This window comes from Squalius cephalus, assembly GCF_949319135.1.
Source record: "Squalius cephalus genome assembly, chromosome: 19".
Lineage (NCBI taxonomy): Eukaryota > Metazoa > Chordata > Actinopteri > Cypriniformes > Leuciscidae > Squalius > Squalius cephalus.
Genome location: NC_137140.1, coordinates 3,585,853 through 3,609,580, shown reverse-complemented (window position 1 = coordinate 3,609,580; position 23,728 = coordinate 3,585,853). Strand labels below are relative to the sequence as shown.

Sequence of the window (23,728 nt, the reverse complement as noted above, 5' to 3'; positions counted from 1 at the left end):
GTGTGTGTGTGTGTGTGTGTGTGTGTGTGTGGAGACACACACCATCAGTATTCTCCTGTAGTTGTCTCTGTCGATGCCCCAGAGCTTGTGTGTGTGTGAAGGAGACACACACCATCAGTATTCTCCTGTAGCTGTCTCTGTCGATGCCCCAGAGCTTGTGTGTGTGTGTGTGTGTGTGTGTGTGTGTGTGTGTGTGTGTGTGTGTGTGTGTGTGTGTGTATGTGTGTGTGTGTGGAGACACACACCATCAGTATTCTCCTGTAGCTGTCTCTGTCGATGCCCCAGAGCTTGTGTGTGTGTGTGTGTGTGTGTGTGTGTGTGTGTGTGTGTGGAGACACACACCATCAGTATTCTCCTGTAGTTGTCTCTGTCGATGCCCCAGAGCTTGTGTGTGTGTGTGTGTGTGTGTGTGTGTGTGTGTGTGTGTGTGTGTGTGTGAAGGAGACACACACCATCAGTATTCTCCTGTAGCTGTCTCTGTCGATGCCCCAGAGCTTGTGTGTGTGTGTGTGTGTGTGTGTGTGTGTGTGTGTGTGTGTGTGTGTGTGTGAGGGAGACACACACCATCAGTATTCTCCTGTAGCTGTCTCTGTCGATGCCCCAGAGCTTGTGTGTGTGTGTGTGTGTGTGTGTGTGTGTGTGTGTGTGTGTGAAGGAGACACACACCATCAGTATTCTCCTGTAGCTGTCTCTGTCGATGCCCCAGAGCCTGTGTGTGTGTGTGTGTGTGTGTGTGTGTGTGTGTGTGTGTGTGTGTGTGTGAAGGAGACACACACCATCAGTATTCTCCTGTAGCTGTCTCTGTCGATGCCCCAGAGCTTGTGTGTGTGTGTGTGTGTGTGTGTGTGTGTGTGTGTGTGTGTGTGAAGGAGACACACACCATCAGTATTCTCCTGTAGCTGTCTCTGTCGATGCCACAGAGCTTGTGTGTGTGTGTGTGTGTGTGTGTGTGTGTGTGTGTGTGTGTGTGTGTGTGTGTGTGTGTGTGAAGGAGACACACACCATCAGTATTCTCCTGTAGCTGTCTCTGTCGATGCCCCAGAGCCTGTGTGTGTGTGTGTGTGTGTGTGTGTGTGTGTGTGTGTGTGTGTGTAGGAGACACACACCATCAGTATTCTCCTGTAGCTGTCTCTGTCGATGCCCCAGAGCCTGTGTGTGTGTGTGTGTGTGTGTGTGTGTGTGTGTGTGTGTGTGTGTGTGTGTGTGTGTGTGTGTGTGTGTGTGTGTGTGTGTGTGTGAAGGAGACACACACCATCAGTATTCTCCTGTAGCTGTCTCTGTCGATGCCCCAGAGCCTGTGTGTGTGTGTGTGTGTGTGTGTGTGTGTGTGTGTGTGTGTGTGTGTGTGTGAAGGAGACACACACCATCAGTATTCTCCTGTAGCTGTCTCTGTCGATGCCCCAGAGCCTGTGTGTGTGTGTGTGTGTGTGTGTGTGTGTGTGTGTGTGTGTGTGTGTGTGTGTGTGTGTGTGTGTGAAGGAGACACACACCATCAGTATTCTCCTGTAGCTGTCTCTGTCGATGCCCCAGAGCTTGGCGTTGGTCTTGGCTCTGACGGTGGCGGCTCTCGGCGTCCCGTAGATCAGAGCCAGTTCTCCGAAACTGCCGCCCTCTCCGATGTTGGTGGCCCACTCGCTGTTCACATACACCTGAGAACAAACACCTTCGTCACACACACCTCTGAGTCAAACTGCACACTGATAGAGGACACATCTGGAGTGGGACTTGATTTTCTCCATCAGGAATTAGGTTTAGGTTGAAAACGTTTATGGTTTATGCTAACACTTTACAGTAAGGTTCATTAGTTAATGTATTAACTAACGTGAACTAACCATGAGCAAAACATTTGTTACTGTATTAGTTCATCTTTGTTAATGTTAGTTAATAAAAATACAGCTGTTCATTGTTAGTTCACAGTGTTGAAATGTTGAAATTAACATTAACAAAGATTAATAAATGTTGTGTGCAGTTCATTATTAGTTCATTCTAACTAACGTAGTTAACTAACGAACCTCAATGTAAAGTGTTACCTGGTTTATTATACGAATACATCCTAAACTGTGGAGGTGTAACTTACATCCATTTCACCCTGGTCAATGACGTAGAAGTTATCGCCCTCGTCACCTAAGAAACAAGTGTTAAACAAAAAAGTGAATAAATAAAATGTACAAATAATGTTAATGTGACTCTTCATACGTGTTTTTAAGGTTCTACCTTGTTGGATGACAATCTCTCCTGCAATGTAGGTGACGGGAAACATCGCATCAAATATGTCACTGTAGGAGAGAGCAGAACAGAAATGCGGTCAGTAAACTATTTTACATTTATTTAAGGCAAGACACACACACCAGGTTTGTAGGGTAAAAAATGTACATATATCATATATATGAATAATATATATCATCATACTTGCCCAGCTGACTGCTCACATCTTTACATTTTATATTACAAGTTTTCTTTCATTTCAAATTTAGACATACAAATGAGGCATTATCTAATTAACAATGCACTAATTTGCATATATTTCCAGAACAGAAATCTGAACACTGGATAAAGCCAGGTTTAACATTATTTTTGGGTATCTCTTTTTATCACTTCATAAATCAGAAAATACGGTCAGCAGCCATATAAAAAAAGAATTGTTTTTAGGAATAAAATGTTATAAATATATTAACCTTCAGAATATATGGGAATTAAAACTGTAAAGTTTGGTGTGTGTTAAGCTGCAGAAGTGGAGATTTCTGGAGAAAACAGACTTTAAAGATATGCACTGAAATTGAAATCTATATAATCTATATGCAAATAGACCCTTAAAAGTCTATGTTGCATGTTTTCTTTCCACTAGTCTGAAAATAGTTATGAAAGGTCAAATAGCCCAAAATCTCAAAACTGACCAGTGCATGAAAAAATAAAGTACATAAATAAATAAAGTCACCTTCTTTCATTGTCATCCAGATGTGAGAAGAGCACGTTCTTTTCGATGGCTTTGGCGAGAGCGGCCATGGTTTTGTAGTCTTTAGGGATGACCTTCACAGAGACAGAAGAACACGTGACCGCTTCGCCTGACTGACATCAGACATGATCATGTGACTGAGACATACACACCTTCCTGACGTAGGAGGCGGCGTCCTCCTCGGTGTAGACCTCAGCGCTGATGGCTCCTCTCCGCCTGCGACCCTTCACCACGGGGTTCATGGGAGGAGACGCCTCGTCTTCACGAGAGTCCGAGCGAGAGCTGGCTTTCTGCTGGTTCAGGAGCTGCTTCGCCTCCTCCTGCGCATGAAACACATGCAGGCAGAGTTAGAGAACATGATTTGAAAAGGGAGGGTTTTGGTTGGATTTAAAGTCAGAGTGAAACAGAAGCATCGTTAGATCTGTTCTTCTGTATTGTTTGTGACACATATCTGAATGAAACAGATTATCAGGAACTAAATGTAGAGCAGGACTTGGTTCTATCCATCGGTTGTTGGATTATGGGATGTGGGAGTTGCAGTTAAAGGAGAACTCCGGTCAATTTTAACATTGAGCTCATTTTTTTGTACATTTGGAGTGCTGTCAGTACAGAGAACAACGACAAAAAACGGTGTTGCCTACACCGAGTTATTCTATTTTTAAAATTTGCACCCTGTTGACTTCAATGGGGCAAGTTTTAAACCTGCTTTTAGCCTCTTAACATCCTTGATGTGTCATTACAAGTGCACAGAAAATGTGAGTGATTCCTTCTGAGTGAACACGAGTGAATCTGACTGCAGTAGATGTGAAAGAAATGTATAAAAATGATGTTATTTAAGCCAGCCCACATACCTGTATTTACATCCTGTTTTCGGTCGAAGTCCACAGTAATCGATTGTCGAGTTCACGCGCGTGATCATAGGTATTAAACCTATGCGTGTGAACTCTGCAATCGACTACTTTGGACTTCAACCGAAAAACAGGATGTAAACAGGTATTTGCGCTGGCTTAAATAACATCATTTTTATACATATCTTTCACATCTACTGCAGTCAGACTCACTCGTGTTCACTCTGAAGGAATCACTCACATTTTCTGTGCACTTGTAATGACACATCAAGGATGTTAAGAGGCTAAAAGCAGGTTTAGTACTTGCCCCATTGAAGTCAACAGGGTGCAAATTTTAAAAATAGAATAACTCGGTGTAGGCAACACCGTTTTTTGTCGTTGTTCTCTGTACTGACAGCACTCCAAATGTACAAAAAAATGGAGTTCTCCTTTAATGTAAGAAAGGGGAGGGTTTTCCAAACTAAATGATTGGAGAAGTCCAGCATACTAGTCCAGTTTCACTGGAAAATCCAGAAAATTAAGGTAAAAAACAAACAGAAGATGCATGGATGAATCGTTCACAATAACACCTATAACATGCATTCAGAAAATAAACAGGGTACATTTATATTTTATGCAGACGAAAGATATTCCAAATGTTTAATTTATTTATATATATATATATTAGGGCTGTCAAACGATTAATCGCGATTAATAGCTTCCAAAATAAAAGTTTGTTTACATGATATATGTGTTTGTGTATGGAATATAATTATTTTCTATATATAAATACACACACGCATATATATTTAAGAAAAATGTGTAACTTATATATAAAATATTTATATATAATATAAATATATATACACAGTATATACATGCAAATATTTCTTAAATATATACATGCATGTGTGTGTATTTATATATAGAAAATAATTATACACCATACACACACATATATCATGTAAACAAACTTTTATTTTGGAAGCTATTAATCGCGATTAATCGTTTGACAGCCCTAATATATATATATAATTATTATTATTGATAGCTAAAACTATTTTTGTTAATCGAAAGAAAGCTGATATAAAATAACTTGTTTCAATTAGTTTCCAAAGCAATGTTTTTAATTTTCATTTAGTTTAGACTGCTAACTGGAAATAAATAAACATTCAAAATGAACTAAAACAGAAATAAAAATGAATTTAACGTGTTTGGTAAAATACACACACACACACACACACACAAAACTATTTGAAATGACAAAAGCACAAAAATACTAAAAATTAAAATGAATACCAAAAATATAAAAACAAGTGCTAATTAAAGAATTAATGAAAACTATAAAAGTATATAGACCATACTAACAAATTGTCAATTACATTAAAAGTTATTTAATTTTTATTTTTTATTCTTTTGACAAAAAGTTTTTACACATACGCATATTTGTAGACATTTAATAACATAAGGCCTTATTTGCTGGATAAATAATTCCAATTATTATGAACAAGTAACTATTTATTGAAAAGTGGATGTCTTATATTAAATTGCTTTTGCCACTGGTTTATAAAAACAAACTGCATGAGCGACTAATTGTTTTAATAAGCACATGCCATCTTTCTTAATGCAAAGTGCTGTCAGCAAGTGCTCTCCGTCAGAATGATCTGGATGTACAAACCTTCTCCAGCTTCTCGAAGTGTTCTCTGAGGAAGGCCATGGGTCTGTCGGGCCGTGAGGTGCACAGCTGCACGATGCAGTCCTTCAGCAGCTGCTGGATGTTGTGTTTCTGCACGTATATCTCACATTCCCTCAGACTCTTCTCCTCCTCACTGCCCGCGCTGCCTGATGCCATGATGAACGCTAGATCTGACCTCTGACCTGCGGGGAGACAGATCAAACGAGTGACACGCCGAAAACAAGCCAAGATGCTGACTACATGAAATATAGTCAATTCAGTCAATAATTAATGTGAAGGATCCGTGAAAACAAATACAGAAGGTCTGAAAAGTATTTATTTCTTTCAAATGTATTACATGAAATATCGCTTAGTATAAAATCCAATAATTACAGTAAAACTAAATAACCCCATCTGTCATGTTTGAGCCTTAATAAAGTTATTCTGAATTATTCAAATGATGTTGGATGTCAGTTGTTATGATGGGGGGGCTATTGTTGTTCTTTCCTAAAATATTGAGAAACTCTGATATGTACATGTTGCAGAATTAATAACAATATTTTATCTACACATGATGAAAATACATTCTGACCCAGCAAGAGGACAGGAACAGGATTACAGCATCGTTTATGAGATTGATGTCAGAAATAATCTGGAGATTATCTTTGTTTACAACACACCTGTGCAGTTTGATCCACTGCATGAACTATATGCGTTTCCTATGATTCAATAGTTGCAGAAAAACAATATTTTTATGTTGCAGGTTACTAATTATGATTATATGTTGACATAAAATAATTTCCCACTTCAACAACGTCTATCAGAATACTAGTATATTTAGGATGAACGACACGATCACAAATTTAAATCCATTTCTCAAGACCAACAGAATATGAAAATATAATTTTTATACACATCAAAGCGCAACTCAAAATACAACAGAAAAGACATGCCGTTTTCTAAAATGACCTCGAAACCTCGACAAGAAGGTTAAACGTTGAAACAAATGAACCTTAAAACAAATAAAATATAATCCTGCTATATATATTCTTATATATTCTGCTGCAAATATCTAGCAGAAGGCCGCCGAGTGGTCGCCATCTTTATCCGTATCATAAACAAATGACATTTACAGCATTTAACGATCATTCCAGATGTTTAGCGCTACATCTACTCGACAGAAACACGACATTTCGAGGATCGTTATTTCTTACCGAGCCTTTATAACGCGACTCGGCTTCTGCGTTATTCCGTTATTCAGAGACGGCGCAACAACTCTTCTTCACAGGCGCTTGGACGTCTGCCAACCGGAAATGGTAAAACACCAATCAAAGCCAGCCATTGACGTCAATGCGCCTCGCTCTCACATGGAAACTGTAACCCTGGGTAACCTTAAAGGGAACGTAGCACCTGAGTACCATACTCGTAATTCTCCTCAATAAAAACACTTACAGGCCCCTTCATACCAAGGACGATAACTAGAAAGACAACGATGAAGATTTAGTTTTAAAAATCGTTCTCAATGTTAAATAATAGCAGAGTTCACACCACAGCTATAACGGCACAGAGAAACGATATCGTTGGAATCACCTTTAAGGCCCGTTCACACCAAGAATAACTATAACTATAATAACAATAAAGATAACTGTATTAGTGTCCGATATTCTGTTTATTCTAAGCGCGTGCTTGTCTGTCACTTTAAATGCTCGAGCTCTTTTCAGCAGGATGGATTCTGATTGGCTGTCAATGTTTTTATTGTTCATCAGCTGGATAAAATCGTTCTGAAAGTGAATCTAAATATGATATTGTGTCTCTGTGCCATTATCGTTATAGCTGTGGTGTGAACTCTGATATTTTATATTATATTATATATTATAATATACTATTTAATATTGAGATTTTTTTTTAGGACTATATATTTATCGTTATCTTTGTAGTTATTGTCCTTCCAACTTGTCCTAACTATCTGGATATCTTTATTTTATTTTATTTGACCTAAGTCCAATAAACAAACAAATAAATATAGATAAATAAATAAATAAATAATAACAGCCTTTTACAGACTATAACTAAACAATATCATGGGCCTCAATGGTTGGTCTGTCTTTAATTTTATACAATATCGTTTAAAATCAATTTTTATGAGGAGAAAATTACAAAGATTTTACGTAACGCTGCGTTTAAGCGCTGCTGTCGCGACTTTTATTTTGAAAACTGCTGTAAACACCGGAAGTGTAATTGGTACTCAGTTCATGCTGCTGAATTTGCTGAGAGGAGATGTTTATTATTTTGAATGTGTGATCATCATCCTTAACGTGTTTCATTCAGTTGCGAACATGAGCTGAATCCTTGTATGAGCAATTCGGTGGAAAACCTTTACGGAACCAGATTTGGTGGTACGTAGCCTATCTTTTAAATCTGTTTCGTTTACCTGCCGGTGCATTATGAGCATCTTCACGTGACGGTCACATGTGAATAGTGTATGTACAGCAGCCGTCCACTGCAGTGACCGTAGAAACACACCAGCCCTCACATGCTTCTGTACTAGTCTCTTCGTCCACTATTTGACCTGGGCTGTCTTTGTTCTGCTGTTGTAATGGAAAGTTTATCCTTTGATCAGAAGTGAAAGTGTACACCTGAGGTCATGTGTCCGGTCTCAGTGTTCCAGTGTGTCAATCATAACCATGGCAGTGGAACCGGGTCAAGTGTGGGACAGATGGCAAACGCGCACTCTCATGCCCACAGTACTGAGCTGTGCTTGTGTGCTGGTTACTTAAGTCCTGAATTTCTCTTGAAATGTCCTGAAATAATCCACAAAGTGCATGGGTAACGTGCTAACGGGATATGTGAGCGTGCTCTGCTGTAAGAAGTGACAGAGGTTAAGCCTTTCCAATCACAGTGCAAAGCTCCTTACTTTTGGAGGAAAAGGGGCTTCCCATGCACACACATGCCTTTGTCTTTTTTAGCTTGCTTTCATGTTGTTGCAAACTCTTAAAAGGAAATCTGATGCATTTTGTAAGGGACTGATAGCCTCGGCAGTCACCATCCTTTTCCACTGCATCGTTTTAAATGAAAGTGAATGGTGACTGAGACTCTAAATAACAAATGGGTTTCACAGAATAAATGATGAATATGTAATGTTTAAATGCTAGTTTTTGTAAGCAAAACTTAAAAACTTTGTTTCCCCACAGAACAAATTTGGGTTACACTAACCAAACCCTAATCCTCACTTAATTTGGTAACACTTTATTTGACAGTGTCCTTGTTACTCATGTTACGTGTAGTTTGTATAGTATAGTTACTATAAATTATGCATAATTACATGCAACTAACATTAAACCAAACCTAATCCTATAGTAAGTACATGTAGTTAATTACTATCAGTACTCATGTTTAATTACACTATAACAAAAATGACACCTTAAATAAAGGGTAACACTTTATTTTATAGTGTCCTTGTTACAGTGTATGTCTGTAAGTGCTGAGTGATAGTAATTAACTAGATGTACTTACTATTGGGTTAGGATTAGGTTTAAGGTTAGTTGCATGTAATTATGCATAATTTATACTAACTACTATACAAACTACACGTAACATGAGTAACAAGGACACTAAAATAAAGTTGAACCCTTTTTGTTTTAAGGTGTCCTTGTTACAGTTTAATTAAATAAGTACTCAGTAATATTAATTAATAACATGGTTTGGTTTATAGGGTTAGTTGTTGCTTATGCATAATTTACTGTTATTACTATAGTGTGTACGTAGATGTGTAACAGGGACACTAAAATAAAGTGTTACCCAAATTAGTTTATTTTAGTATTATTTATTAATGATTATTATATTGTTATATATATATAACTGATAAAAAAAAAAAAATAAAAAAAAAATATATATATATGTATTAGGGCTGTCAAACGATTAATCGCGATGAATCGCATCCAAAATAAAAGTTTGTGTTTACATAATTTATGTCTGTGTACAGTGTATAATTATTTTCTATATATAAATACACACACATGCATATATATATATTTAAGAAAATGTGTTATTTGTTATTACACAGTATATACATGCAAATATTTCTTAAATATATACATGCATGTGTGTGTATTTATATATAGAAAATAATTATACACCGTACACACACATATATTATGTAAAAAAAACTTTTATTTTGGATGCGATTAATCGTTTGACAGCCCTAATATGTATATGATATATATATATATATATATATATATATATATATATATTTTATATCTTTGGTCTCTGCATATACTTCCATTTGTGTTATTTAATATCTAAGATGACCCTTTTTTTCCATCAAAACATTAAAATCTGTGCACTGACCTGAGAGTTTACATTCAAGCTTTTTACATTCATTAAAAGCTTTTTAACTTGGTAACGAGCTTCTGACACCATGTGACTTCAGGATGACGCCATCATCACGTCACGGCGTGTAATTGTCTTCGCCACAAGCTCACCTTTCACCTGTGACATTTGGAAAAGTGGGTCCGGGCGGCCAGTTTGAGAGGAACCCCATGGGACTGGGATAAAAATACTGCCTCCATCTAGTAACTAATCCTCACTTTCATCACCACTGGCCGTATCAGATGCACTTATTGTCCTCCTGAGGAAGTGCGTCCAGTGCTGGGTTACAGTGGTCTTGTGACTTGAAACTTTTCTTAAGTTGGTTCTTGTTGTTACATAAGGTGAACTGCCAAGGACTTGATCAAATATTTAGTGTGTTTTTTTTCTGCCTCGGACATTAGTTGATAATCCTGCGCAATAGTTATACACCCCTTGACCAGGTATTTTGATCTCGCTACGTTCTATGTAATCAAACTAATGCTTTTCTGTGTGTGTGTGTCTATGGTTGCAGTTCTGGAGTAGATCTCTTGGAAATGGGACAGTTTCTCTCTTGGTACAGACAAGCTAAGGACAGTTTTTAGTGAGTCCTATTTTAATGCATTTATTTGCTTAGAAAAGCAGAAACGATAAGAGTTGGTAAGGATTTTAATTACACTCTGTGTGTCTAAAGATTTTGTCATTTTTTTTGCACAATTTATTTATTATGTATTTGCTTATTTAATTACTTTTTTAATATATTGGTAATTGGAATATGTTCTATATGTGTGTGTGTTTATTTGATTTAAAAAATGTATTTATTTAGCTATTTACTTGCTTTTTTAATATATTTATATTAATTTTTTTTTCCAGAATATCTTGGAATGTTCTGTGTATTATTTTCTTATAATTTTTAAAATCAAATGTATTTATGAATGTATGTACTTGTATATTTATTTTCTTGGACTATCCAATGTTTGTGTGTTTGTCTGTTTTTTTACATTTTAAATTCATTTGTTACTTTTTTAACTTAGTTACTTGTATATTTTCCCCTATTATCTTCTATATACAGTGTGTTTATTTGGTTTTCAAAATTATTTATTTATTTTACGTATTTTTACGTATCTTTTGGATAGGAACCTTATTCTCACATTTTTAATAAGAATAATAATAAAAAAGATATTGCCTAATATTGCTATTATAAAAAGATTGAAGATTTTTGATCATCATTTCTTTCTCTGTTTTATTCATTTACAAAGTCTTTGGTTCCATAGGCTGTGTTATTGATTGATTGTGTGTGTTTAATGAAGAGTATAAAGCTCAAAAGCAGCTGGTATTGCTGTTTTCAGGTGTGGAGATCAGGGAGCTTGTAACCTGTGTTTGTGTGCGCTACGCAGAAGAGGAACACTGAGCCTCTGTCATGTGTGTGTGTGTGTGTGTGTGTGTTGTAGGAGGGATGCGTAGCTGGAGGTGGTACCTCTCCAGGGTCATGCGTCTCTTCCTGCGCTGGTTCCGGCTCTGCCTTCGACGAGGACGCAGAAAGCGGCCGAACCGAGTACGAGACCTGTGGAACTATGGGACGGTGCTGATGAAGTCCCTGTACTACAACGTCCTGACCAATTCAGACACGGTGCTTGACTGTGTCTTTGAGCCCATCTACTGGCTGGTGGACAATATGACCCGCTGGTTTGGAGTGGTAGGCAGAACACAATCTATTCTCTTAAAGGGTTAGTTCACCCAAAAATGAAGATTCTGTCAGTAATTACTCTCAAACAACTCTGTTGTTCCAACCCTTTCGTTCATCTTCAGAACTCAAATTAAGATATTTCTGATGAAATCTGAGAGCTGTCTCACTCCTCCATAGGCTTCTATGTAATCGATGTCTGATATCCCAGAAAAGTTAGTAAAGACATCGTTAAAATAGTCCAAGTGACTACAGTGGCTCAAACTTAAAGCTACGCTGTGTAGGGTTTTCTCCCATCTAGCGTGAAATTGTTTATGACTACCAACTGAATATTACTGTCTAGCCCCTCCCATTCCGAGGGCGTTTTAAGTCCTACGGTGGCCATATTATTTAAAATCTGCCGGCAGTCACGAGTAATCTCCCCCTCGCATTCGTTATGGCGCCACTGAGTGTCAAAACGCGAAAGGCGAAGCTTGAATTTCCAGGTATGTCCCTCTTTGGCGAATGTATTTTCAAGATGGAGGCGCAAAATGGCTTCCGCAATTCGAGCGACTCGCTCGTATTTATTCTAAATTGCTGATTATACACTTACGCGAATACTTGATTAGTTGGTTGAAGTGATTACACATTAATGAGAATGTATAATTTTGAAAGAACAAAGTGTTTTTTGCTAAAAATCAACTTAAAATATTACACAGTGTAGCATTAAGTTTATCAAGCGACGAGAATACTTTTTGTGTGCAAAAAAATGTAAAAATAAATAACGACTTTATTCAACTATTAATTTTCTTCTGAGTGAGTTCACGTAGTGTAACAGCGCAGCGCTTCTGGGTTGTACGTCAGAACAGCATTGCTGAGTATTTTCTCCTTAAAACTGCAGTGAACCAAAAACAGGCTTTGAAATCGCTGGTGTTTCTGACGTCACAAACTACCTTGTAACCAATCAGATCAACGTGTGATCGTCAACCAGTGGATCTCTGAGCTGAGTGAGTGAGTGGAGGCGGGGCTCATTTGCATATTCATAGAACCGCGCATACTAAATGAGGCAAGGGTGTCGAGTTACATTCAAGATATTTTAACATTCTAGGAAAAAAAACATTTAAATAAGTCATTTTGATGATCAACGATGAGTTTTAAGTGATAAAATTAGGGACTACACCCAACATTTTGTCAGAACCTCTAGTAAATTACACTTTATTTTGTTTAGCTGTCCATCTATAATCATAATCTATATTTTAAACCGTGATTCTCAGTTTATCCAGAATCGTGCAGCTCTTGTGGGAACTTGTTAGTGCATGTTTAAACTCTAACAGCTCACATGATTTCTAATCCGTCATCTCTGTCTCCCCCGTGAAGGTGTTTGTGTCTCTGGTGATCGCCTTGACCAGCTCCATCGTGATCATCGTCTATCTGTGTGTTCTGCCCATCATCTTCAGCACGTACCCCATTCACTGGATCCTCTGGCACCTCTGTTACGGCCACTGGAACCTCCTCATGCTGGTCTACCATTACTATAAAGCCATCACCACGTGTCCGGGTTTCCCACCACAGGTGCCTTTTTTTCATATTCCAATTCCACATTTTAAGTAAGCAATAGAGTCCAACAACTGGGTTCTGGAAGTAAAAGTAGTTTTGATTTTTAACAATAACTTCTAAACCGTTAATAACAGAGCTATGAGGTCTTTAAAGGGATACTTCACCGATTAGCATTAAGCTTTGTGTCAGTAGAAACCCGGTAGTATTTTCGAGTGACCGTGCTTCCCTCCCTCATGTCCCCCTGAGACGAGAGATTTCTGTATTGTGTGTCTGGAAAAAAACCTCAGATGACGCAAAAATCGTAATTTAGCTCATCAGAGGCTCTTTTGTCCAGAGGCGAGAGACTCCAGCCAGTAGGAGGAGCTCGTCCCGCATGTCTTCAACCCGCCCATAGGGGGATCTCACCATAAAACACCGTCTTTTCAGTTTCCAGTCGACTAGTAGCCTAGCTGTGTCATTTCTCCCGACACTGCCCTCTGTAACCGGTAGGCGTGGCTTGGGCGTGGCCTCGTAGGGCAGCGAAGCAAGTGCATTCTGGGAGTTGTTGTCTTTCATCCACATGAGCCAAAAATACATTTTCTGGCTTTTCTCAGTCTAGAAGGCTCCAACTTCTAAAATAATTTCACATTTCTACTACATAAATGACCCAATTTAAATACACAGTCATCTTTCCAGCAGTGAAATATCCCTTTAATCGATGATATTTGCTTTCAGTCTGCATTATTTCAACTTGTTTTAAAATAATCATGTTTAAGTTACTCATGATTCTGCAAGAAATTCCACCAATCAGAAAATTAAAAACAAGCAAATTACACCAAAAGAACTTTTTTTTCTGCTGGTCCAGTCCTGTGAAATGCTGCGTTTTCATTCATTGTGTACTTTTTATTTAGAATATTTAACATTTCATTAAGTGTTTGTTGCATGCTTGTGTCTTTTGTTTTAGGAAAAGAGTGATATACCAACTGTTACTATCTGCAAAAAATGTATAGTTCCCAAACCAGCCAGAACTCATCACTGCAGTATCTGCAACAGGTGAGACGAGTTAGCAGACTGAAGTGTCCTTTTACTTGTACTAAATGAAGTAATGCCAGTAAATTATGCATAATTATATTCAACTAACCCTAAATCAAACCATATTCCTTCTAAACCTATAGAAAGTACATGTTGTTAATTAATATTACTCCGTACTTAAATGTGTAATTGCAAGAATTACATTTGAATATTACAGAATTGTTTTGATTAATGGAATAAAATATTTCATTTAAAGATGAATCAAATAATCAGTTGCTGCAGTCTAATTTTTAAATGAAATAATGCGTTATGTTTTGTTTTCTCCATCACAGATGTATTTTGAAAATGGACCACCACTGTCGTATCCTTGTGAAGCAGCCAGTAAATGACCATACGATACGTGAAGAAAAGTAAATGTTCTTTCATTATTATGTGACGATATTCCGTCTTAACTGAGCGCTCTTCCAGCCTGGCTGAATAACTGCGTGGGTCACTTCAACCACCGTTACTTCTTCAGCTTCTGCCTGTTCATGACCATGGGCTGCATCTACTGCAGCATCAGTGCCAAAGACATGTTCCTGGACGCCTATAACGCCATCGAGGTGAGGTCCTTCTGGGCTTTTACTTTTACTCAGGCAAACTTACAAGATCCAAAAGTCTTCAGAGAGTTTACTCTGTGGATATGTCTCTTCTGCTCACCAAAGCTGCATTTACTTGATCAGAAATACTGTAAAAACTGTAATATTGTGAAATATTAGTAAAATTTAAAATGTAATTATGTGGATATATGTTGAAATGTAATTTATTCCTGTGATCAAAGCATCATTACTCCAGTCTTCAGTGTCACATGATCCTTCAGAAATCATTCTAATATGATGATTTGCTTGTGCTTCTCCTATTTTTGTGGAAACCGTGATATTATTTGATGAAAATAACAGCATTTATTTTAACTATAATCTTTTGTAACCTTTAAATGTCTTTATGGTCACTTTTGATCAATTTAATGCATCCTTGCTGAATAAAAATATTAATTTATCTCAAAAATAGAACTTTAAATGATCATAATTGGAGATAGTTTAATGGTGAGCTTGTGCTTGTATTGTTTTTATAGTCAGGCAGGTATATGGACATTCACACACAAGGGTAGGCGGTCCTGGGGGCGGGGCTAATCTAAAGGTGATGCGGGCCTAGTCTAAAGGGGTGACTGTCATGGGGGTGGGGCTAATATAAAGAGAGGCGGTCCTGGGGGCAGGGCTAATCTAAAGGGGAGGCTGTCATGGGGGTGTGGCTAATCTAAATGGGAGGCTGTCCTGGGGGCGGGGCTAATATAGAGGGGAGGCGTCCTGGGGGCGGGGCTAATCTAAAGAGAGGCGGTCCTGGGGGCAGGGCTAATCTAATCAATATACCATTCCCACATCAGGTAGAAACTGCACAGAGACTGCAGGTGCACTCTGGGTAAAACTCCTAGAGGGCAAAAGCTGACATTTTGTTTTTTGTCTTACTGTAAGGAATGTTCCGGGTTAAATTCAAGCTCAGCCTGTTGTTGATTTCCACAGAAAATATTTTCAACTTTCCATTCACGTAAAAGTCATGTTCACATTAGTGCTTTTACTATGCAAAACATTGTTGACTGTTTCAGAGTACAGTCTCAAGACTTAAACATTATTTGTGTTAGCATGACACTACTGTCATAAAATTACGTACTAAATGTTTTAGTGCTTTCACCTCACAGGCTACTAATCATTAGTAAGCACAGCCCTGAAACCTGTTAAAGGATTAATTCATTTCAGAATTCAAATTTCCTGATAATTTACTCACCCCCACATCATCCAAGATGTTCATGTCTTTCTTTCTTCAGTCAAAAAGAAATTAAGGTTTTTGAGGAAAACATTCCAGGATTTTTCTTCATATAATGGACTTCAACGGGCTCCAACAGTTTGAAGGTCATAATGTCAGTTTCAGTGCAGCTTCAAAGTCTCAACACGATCCCAGCCGAGGAATAAGAGTCGTATCTAGACAAACCATCGGCCAATTTATAACAAAAATAAACATTTATGCCACGCATTACGTCATCAGGTTGAAAGGTCCTGCGTGATGTAGGTGGACCTAGTGTACAGGCCCCGCCCCTTTATTCTGCATATGCATTATTTAAATGAGGAATATTGTGACATGTTCGTTCCCGGAAGAAACTCAAGACTACAATGGAGGCGTTTCAGGAGTTCAGGAACAGTTACACTAATATAGAGAAGGGACTTTGAGCTTTGGAGGGACTTTTTCGCATTCAAACAGGAACATTACACACTAAAGAGAGATGAACATGTAAAAAAAGCACAAGGTCATCTTTAAGACTAGTTAGTCTCAGTTAACTTTCTGCCCAGTGAACTTGCAGCCACAGACAGTAAATCAATAATTGTCATTCATATGAGCTCTGAAAGACTCCATCTTAATATATGTAGCAGTGTAGAATATTGGTGAGATGTGATTTGTGGAATTATTGGAAATTATGTAGTTGATGGTTTTAGTTCTCACTAATGTTGTTACTTTGACTACCATTCAAAACTGTGGGGTCAGCAAGAATTTAATCAATTCATTTCAAGGGGAAAAAATCATCAAGGATGCATTCAATTAATCAAAAGTGACAGTAAAAACATGTATAATGTTACAAAGGATTCAAATAAACGTTGTTCTTTCTATACATCAAAGAATCCCCCAAAAAATATCACGGTTTCCACAAAAATATGAACTCTTTTCAACATTGATAATAATCATAAATGTTTCTTGAGCATCAAATCATCATATTAGAGTGATTTCTGAAGGATCATGTGACACTGAAGACTGGAGTATTGATGCTGAAAATTCAGCTTTGATCACAGGAATAAATTACATTTCAACATAGTTATTTAAAATGGTAATAATATTTCAAAATATTACTGTATTTTTGATATTTAGTTTTTTTAAATGCAGCCTTGGTGAGCAGAAGAGACTTCTTTCAAAAACATTTTCAAAAAATCATACCGACCCAAAAGTTTGATCAGTAGTGTGGGTAAGTTATGATGATGTTTGTGTTTGAAGAGCTCCTATCAGACGCCTCCACCTTCCTTCACCCGTGAGGAGAGAATGCTTCATAAGAGCCTCGTTTATCTGTGGGTGTTGACGAGGTAAGACTGCTCATTACCGTGAGTGTCTTCACATGTTAATCTTTAACGCCTGACGTCTCTAGCGTGTGTTCTTCCCTCCGCCAGTTCGGTGTCTGTGGCTCTGGGAAGCCTCACGCTGTGGCACGCGGTGCTGATCACCAGAGCAGAGACCAGTGTGGAGAGACACATCAACCACAGAGAGAGAACACGCCTCAAACTGAGGGGCAAAGTGAGAGACGACACAACACAAGCACACACTGACACCAGCCGAGATGAGAGTGTACAGCGCATGGCATTCCTGCTGAACACAGTCGCAAACGTACAGACCCTTTCCAAAAAATTACAATATCATGGAAAAGTTTATTTATTTCCATAATTCCATTCAAAATGTTAAACTTCCATAGATTATAGATTCAGGGCCCACAACTTAAACGATTTCAAGTATTTAGTTGTTTATTTGTACATAATTTGGGCTTCCAGCTCATAAAACCCACGAAAACAGGATTTCAAAAAATTAGAATATTACATGAAATCACACAGTAATTACACAGTGACACCATGGTCATTGAAGCAGGTTTTGGTTCTTTTGGCAGTGTGGGCAGGTGCAAATCCTGCTGGAGAATGAAGTCAGCATCTCCATAAAGCTTGTCTGCTGAAGAAAACATGAAGTGCTCTGGAAATGTCCTGGTGGACGGCTGCGTTGACTCTGGATTTAATAAAGCACAGTGGACCAAAGTCCTCTTTTTTTCTGATGAGAGCAAATTTTGCATCTCATTTGGAAACCAAGGTCCCAGAGTCTGGAGGAAGAATGGAGAGGCACACAATCCAAGATGCTTGAAGTCCAGTGTGAAGTTTCCACAGTCTGTGTTGGTTTGGGTAGCCATGTCATCGGCTGGTGTTGGTCCACTGTGCTGTCCACTCAACGCAGCCGTCTACCAGGACATTTCCAGAGCACTTCATGCTTCCTTCATTCTCCAGCAGGATTTGCACCGGCCCACACTGCCAAAAGAACCAAAACCTGCTTCAATGACCATGGTATCACTGTGTAATTACTGTGTGATTTCATGTAATATTCTAATTTTTTGAAATCCTGTTTTCGTGGGTTTTATGAGCTGGAAGCCCAAATTATGTACAAATAAACAACTAAATACTTGAAATCGTTTAAGTTGTGGGCCCTGAATCTATAATCTATGGAAGTTTAACGTTTTGAATGGAATTATGGAAATAAATAAACTTTTCCATGATATTGTAATTTTTTGGAAAGGGTCTGTACGTTTACACCAGCCAAGACAAAAACTGAAGCATGTCATTCCTGCTAAACACAGTTTACAAATCCATCAATAATAATAATAATATTTTAACATTATATATATATATAGTTATATATTATTTCAATATACAATAATATTGTTATAATATTAATAAAAATATATCTGGAAATGGTTATTTTATTATTAGTGACAATGTTGTTATTATTAATATTGTTGTTATTATTGTTAAACCTTTTGGGTTTTAATTTTTTTTGTTAATTTATTTTTTTTGCTTTTAGAGATTAAGTTACATAAAACTAACAACACAAAACGCAATTGCAAAAATCTGATATTATTATTTAATGATAACAATATTAATAATAATAATAACATTGTTACTAATAATAATATATTTAGAAACAGTTATTTTATAATTAGTAACAATGTTATTGTTATTATTAATGTTGTTATTATTAAACTTTTTTGGTTTTCATTATTATTATATTTTTAATTGATTTTTTGGTTTTCATTTTTGCTTTTACAGATTAAGTTAAATAAAACAGCACAAAATCAATTTGCAAAAATCTATAATAATAACATTTTTATTATTATTATTTTTTGATATTTTCTTTTGGGGAATTTCAGAGATGAAGTTCTATAAAAATGCAGTATTGTAATTTTTGAAGATGAACTCGACTGTCTGTTCACAGATTTTCCGTAACCCATACCACCATGGAATGCTGAACAACTGGAGAAGGTTTTTTGGTGTTGAGAAGCGGAGGTGAGATGTTTACCATATATATATATACTATTTTTTTTTTTTTTTTTTTTTTTCAATTTAGGTAAAGGCAAACCTTAACTGTACAACTATTTCACAGTGAATATTTTATAATCAGTTTTTTATTGTCTTTCAGTGACTGGCTAACGCGAGTTCTGTTGCCCTCCGCTCATCTTCCTCATGAGGACGGCCTGACGTGGGACTGTCCTCCATACAGGAACAACACTGTGGTCATATGACGCGTCACATGATCAGATCCGCTCATATCTCAGACTCTGATGAAGGGGCTCTGCATCACCCCTGACCTTTAGAAATCAACGACTGCTGACCTTTAGGCCGTCTCTTTATTTTGAATGTGTTACACAGTGTGAGATCCTCGTGCCGAGTTCAAAGTAGTTCTTGGTGCCAAAGACTTAATGTGAATGGATTTTGGTGACATCTGTGGAATATTTATATTTTTTTAACTTAAAAGATTCACTTCCAATGGCGATCATGACGACACACGGGAATCTTTGAGCTGTGTCCTTTATGAAACTGTTTTTCACCATGTCTAAACATTTCCAAAGTGGTCCGTGCATTTTGTTAAATTGAAGTTAGTCAAACATTTGCTATAATTTGCAAATGTTTTCGAATTAACACACTTTTACATATGAAATACGTCTGTAGTTTTACTGCATCTGTACAGACATGCGATGGGCTCCAGAAGTCTGAAACTACTGGGGAAATTTGTTTTACATAAATATATTTTATTCTTTTCTTGTTACATTTTTCTCATTATAAAATATATTTTCGGTATTACAATTAACATGAATTTCAGGATGTCTTGGTATTTGAAATGTTCCCTGTTTGCTTTAATGCACCTTTTGCAAGTAATAACATGGTCAAAATGTAAAAACCTTTTTTTAATTGGTTACTTAGAATTGTTACTGACTCTTTTTTCTCTTTTTTTACTGAATTTTCTAAATCCTAAAACGAAAAGGTTTCGGTAACACTTTACAATAAGGTCTCATTTATTAGTTAACGCATAAGCCGACATGAACTAATATCGAGAAATATATATTTTTAAAGCATTTATTAAATCTGTTAACGTTAAAACATAAACAATTTTTTTAAATGTTAGTTTAAAGTGCATTAACGTTAACAGATACAACTTTTTGATTTTAAAAATGTTTTAGTAAATGTTGAAATGAATATTTATACATTTTTGTAGAAGTATTGTCCATTGTTAGTAGGGTTGCAAAGGGGCGGAAAATTTCCGGTAAATTTCCGGAAAGTTTCCGGTAAATTTCCATGGGAAGTTAAGCTGGGGAATTTTGGAAATATTCATTACCACGGCAACCGCTTACCTCTCTGAAAGTAACTGTACACATAAGAGACGGATAGATACATTATTTAAGGTTATTTCTATTCGTTAGAATATTGATATATGAACTTGTTGTCAAGTAAGCCCCGTTGCGAGCATGTCTAAACTTTCAGTGTGCTGCACTGCTCTAGTTGACTTCTGCACCTTCCCCCCCAAAAATATCACGTTAATTTTGAAAACGTAATTCCTTTTGTGGATCCTCTTGGTCTTTCTTCATGTTTCTTTGACAAATATCAGTGTCTCAGTCTCACGCACGCTGCACGCGAGTTAACCACGCCTACTTATTTACATGTCGCGGTATACACGGAATAAAAAAATCTGTTACGGTTGACATTTTCTTCCGCGGTAACGATATATACCGTCATACCGCCCAGCCCTACTTATGTGGTAAATAAAGTTATGCTAGCTTATTTAGCATCTAACTTATCAGCTTGCTATCTACTAGATGAATACATTTGTATGTGATATTTGCAATTTAAACATTTAATAAATATATTTCCCCATAATATCATCAAAACTTACTTCACTTTGTTTAGTCCACAGGCTCAAATGTGTGCCTTCAATAGTCTTGTGCTTTGGGCTTCTGTACATGTGATGGAGGCATGCACAGTGCCAGTAGGGGGTGTGGTCTCAATAGCCATGCAGTAAGCAGTGTGCTATGTGCATGTGATTGAGGAATGGCATGGATATTCAAGTGTATTTGAATGGCATCTGTTTATTTTAGTCAAGATTATGCTAAAATATACTTTCCTCAACTATATTTAAGTTCCCTATGAAAAGCCAACCCTCAACTTTGAAAATTCCCAGTTTATTCCCGTTTATTCCCATAAATTCCTGTTAATTCCCTTAAATTCCCATTAATTCCCATGGAAAGTTTCCATCTTTGAAAATTCCCAGAATTTTGCAACCCTAATTGTTAGTTGATGTTAAATTAAATCTTAAGTATTATTTTCAGTTCCCCATGTTTTATTTTCATTTGCATATTTTCAGTATGTTCTCAGACTTCTGGATGAAATGTGAAATAAATGTAAGCAAGCTGAAAACATTTTGGTGTTATTGATGATTGTGTGATATTCAGTGTTTAACTGTAAATGTAGAGCACATTACCACAATCTGTACCTTTAGTTGTAAAACACATTACGTTTGACTTCTTCCTTAGAAACGGCCCATTAATAACTAATTCACTGCTAAAGCTTCACAATATACACATTTACAAAAAGTTTTATTGACAGGTTATTTGACATTTAAATATTGTTTATATTCTTGGCATCAGTTTTATCAGTCTTGAGAAAGTGAACAACAACCAAGCTTGTGGCTAACAAAACATCAGTTTAAAAATACTGACATCAGGACAGTCGTATCAACGGCACATTCAAAGATCCTGCATCTAACATTCCTATAATATGGACACGACGTGACTGAAGAAATGATGATAGCGCACGATGCGCTGCGGCGTGTGTGTGTGTGTGTGTGTGATTTACTCTTGCGTCCGCTGTTGAAGGTCCGGCTGGAAAGAGCATCACTGGGGTTCGTGTTCAAGCTCTTCTCGGCTGCCGACAGTTTGTTCAGCCGTTGTTGTGGCCAGGGAGGACAACCTCGTGCCACATCATAAAAAAGGGGATAAGGAAGTAAAATCAAAGGCTGTGAGCGGTGATCTGGGTCATCTGTTCATCTTCCTCCGGGGCTTCCTAACAAAAACCTGTGGATGAGGAGAGCAATATTAGATGCTGTTTGTCAGTAGGCGCTTTTCCACTGTCGGGCCAATAGCCTCGCAGCGCTACCCCAACACCTGCCCTAAACACGCCTCCATAGAACGACCTGTCACCAGCTGACTAAAACTAGCTAGAGCGCAAAGTGAGCATGACCGAAGCCAACGTTTGGTCTTTACTTAAAGGGTTAGTTCACCCAAAAATGAAAACACTGTCAGTAATTACTCTCCCTCATGTTGTTCCAGCCCTGTAAGACCTTTGTTCATCTTCAGAACTCAAATTAAGATATTTCTGATGAAATCTGAGAGCTGGCTCACTCCTCCATAGCCTTCTATGTTGAAACTTGCCAGGCCAGAAAGTTAGTAAAGACAATGTTTAAAATAGTCCAAGTGACTACAGTGGCTCAACCTTAAGTTTATCAAGCGACGAGAATACTTTTTGTGCGCAAAAAAAACCCAAAATAACGACTTTATTCAACTTTTCATGTTCTTCTGTGTGGGCCTCTGAGTTAGTTCACGTAGTGTAACAGCGCAGCGCTTCTGGGTTGTACGTCAGAACGTAGGCTCACTATTGGCCGGCGCTGGTCATGTGTGATGCTTGTGATTCTGGCCAATAGTGAGCCTCCGTTCTGACGTGCTACATAAATTACCCAATTTAAATCAACATTCATCTCTCTAGCGGTGAAATATCCCTTTTAAGGCTCTTAAAGGGATAGTTCACCCAAAAATGAAAACTCTGTCAGTAATTACTCACCCTCATGTTGTTCCAGCCCCGTAAGACTTTCGTTCATCTTCGGAACACAAATTAAGATATTTTTGATTAAATCTGAGAGTTGTCTCACTCCTCCATAGGCTTCTAAGGGACTGAAACTTGCTGGCCCAGAAAATGTATTAAAGACATCGTTAATATAGTCCAAGTGACTCCAGTGGCTCAATCTTAAGTTTATAAAGCGACGAGAATACTTTTTGTGCGCAAAAACAAACAAAAATAACGACTTTATTCCACTTTTCATTTCCTTCTCTCTCGTAGTGTTTAAGCGTAGCGCGTCTGTGTTGTACGTCACCACGTAGGCTCACTATTGGCCGACGCTGGTCATGTGTGATACGTGGTGACGTGCAACACAGACGCGCTACGCTTAAACACTACGAGAGAGAAGGAAATGAAAAGTGGAATAAAGTCGTTATTTTTGTTTGTTTTTGCGCACAAAAAATATTCTCGTCGCTTGATAAACTTAAGATTGAGCCACTGGAGTCACTTGGACTATATTAATGATGTCTTTAATACATTTTCTGGGCCAGCAAGTTTCAGTCCCTTAGAAGCCTATGGAGGAGTGAGACAGCTCTCAGATTTCACCAAAAATATCTTAATTTGTGTTCCTAAGATGAACGAAGGTCTTACGGGGTTGGAACAACATGAGGGTGAGTAATTACTGACAGAATTTTCATTTTTGGGTGAACT

At 37.5% G+C, this 23,728-nt stretch overlaps 3 protein-coding genes across 6 annotated transcripts in view; 1 reads left to right on the top strand and 2 right to left on the bottom strand.

Moving 5' to 3' along the window:
* Positions 1–6,773, bottom strand: part of prkar1ab (protein kinase, cAMP-dependent, regulatory, type I, alpha (tissue specific extinguisher 1) b) — an 11,946-nt gene extending 5,173 nt beyond the window's left edge. Inside the window, exons 1-7 of the mRNA XM_079850623.1 lie at positions 6,670–6,773; positions 5,459–5,658; positions 3,106–3,273; positions 2,936–3,027; positions 2,215–2,276; positions 2,078–2,124; positions 1,491–1,649 (exon numbers count right to left, since the gene is read on the bottom strand). Coding sequence (XP_079706749.1) covers positions 1,491–1,649; positions 2,078–2,124; positions 2,215–2,276; positions 2,936–3,027; positions 3,106–3,273; positions 5,459–5,632 — 702 coding nt within the window. The 5' untranslated portion in view covers positions 5,633–5,658; positions 6,670–6,773. The remainder of the gene's footprint in view (positions 1–1,490; positions 1,650–2,077; positions 2,125–2,214; positions 2,277–2,935; positions 3,028–3,105; positions 3,274–5,458; positions 5,659–6,669) is intronic.
* Positions 6,774–7,674: 901 nt separating this feature from the next.
* zdhhc16b (zDHHC palmitoyltransferase 16b) lies at positions 7,675–22,342 on the top strand. Of its 3 annotated transcripts, XR_013819280.1 has the most exons (12): positions 7,677–7,851; positions 10,338–10,406; positions 11,254–11,498; positions 12,843–13,037; positions 13,966–14,054; positions 14,366–14,394; positions 14,502–14,635; positions 17,106–17,191; positions 17,276–17,399; positions 19,131–19,201; positions 19,335–20,426; positions 21,482–22,342. XR_013819280.1 is itself a non-coding variant. In XM_079852018.1 (11 exons), exons 3-11 carry the CDS (start codon positions 11,259–11,261, stop codon positions 19,435–19,437), a joined length of 1,071 nt encoding a protein of 356 aa, XP_079708144.1. In that variant the 5' UTR covers positions 7,675–7,851; positions 10,338–10,406; positions 11,254–11,258; the 3' UTR covers positions 19,438–21,620. The 3 variants fall into 3 exon arrangements, 2 of the variants coding, with proteins under 2 accessions (XP_079708144.1, XP_079708143.1); XM_079852018.1 differs by having other exon boundaries at positions 7,675–7,851; positions 19,335–21,620; XM_079852017.1 differs by lacking the exon at positions 10,338–10,406 and having other exon boundaries at positions 19,335–21,620.
* The window catches only part of mms19 (MMS19 homolog, cytosolic iron-sulfur assembly component), a 31,829-nt gene continuing 29,867 nt past the window's right edge, over positions 21,767–23,728 (bottom strand). For both annotated transcript variants that reach the window (XM_079851980.1, XM_079851981.1), the window contains exon 31: positions 21,767–22,260. In XM_079851980.1, coding sequence (XP_079708106.1) covers positions 22,230–22,260 — 31 coding nt within the window. In that variant the 3' untranslated portion in view covers positions 21,767–22,229. The remainder of the gene's footprint in view (positions 22,261–23,728) is intronic.

Bases quoted from the DNA above. Each gene is read 5' to 3' on its own strand.
- zdhhc16b (XM_079852017.1), top strand. From the start codon at position 7,809: ATGAGCAATTCGGTGGAAAACCTTTACGGAACCAGATTTGGTG. The intron at 7,852-11,253 runs GTACGTAGCCTA...TGTGTGTTGTAG, and splicing joins TTACGGAACCAGATTTGGTG to GAGGGATGCGTAGCTGGAGG. The intron at 19,202-19,334 runs GTGAGATGTTTA...ATTGTCTTTCAG, and splicing joins TTTGGTGTTGAGAAGCGGAG to TGACTGGCTAACGCGAGTTC.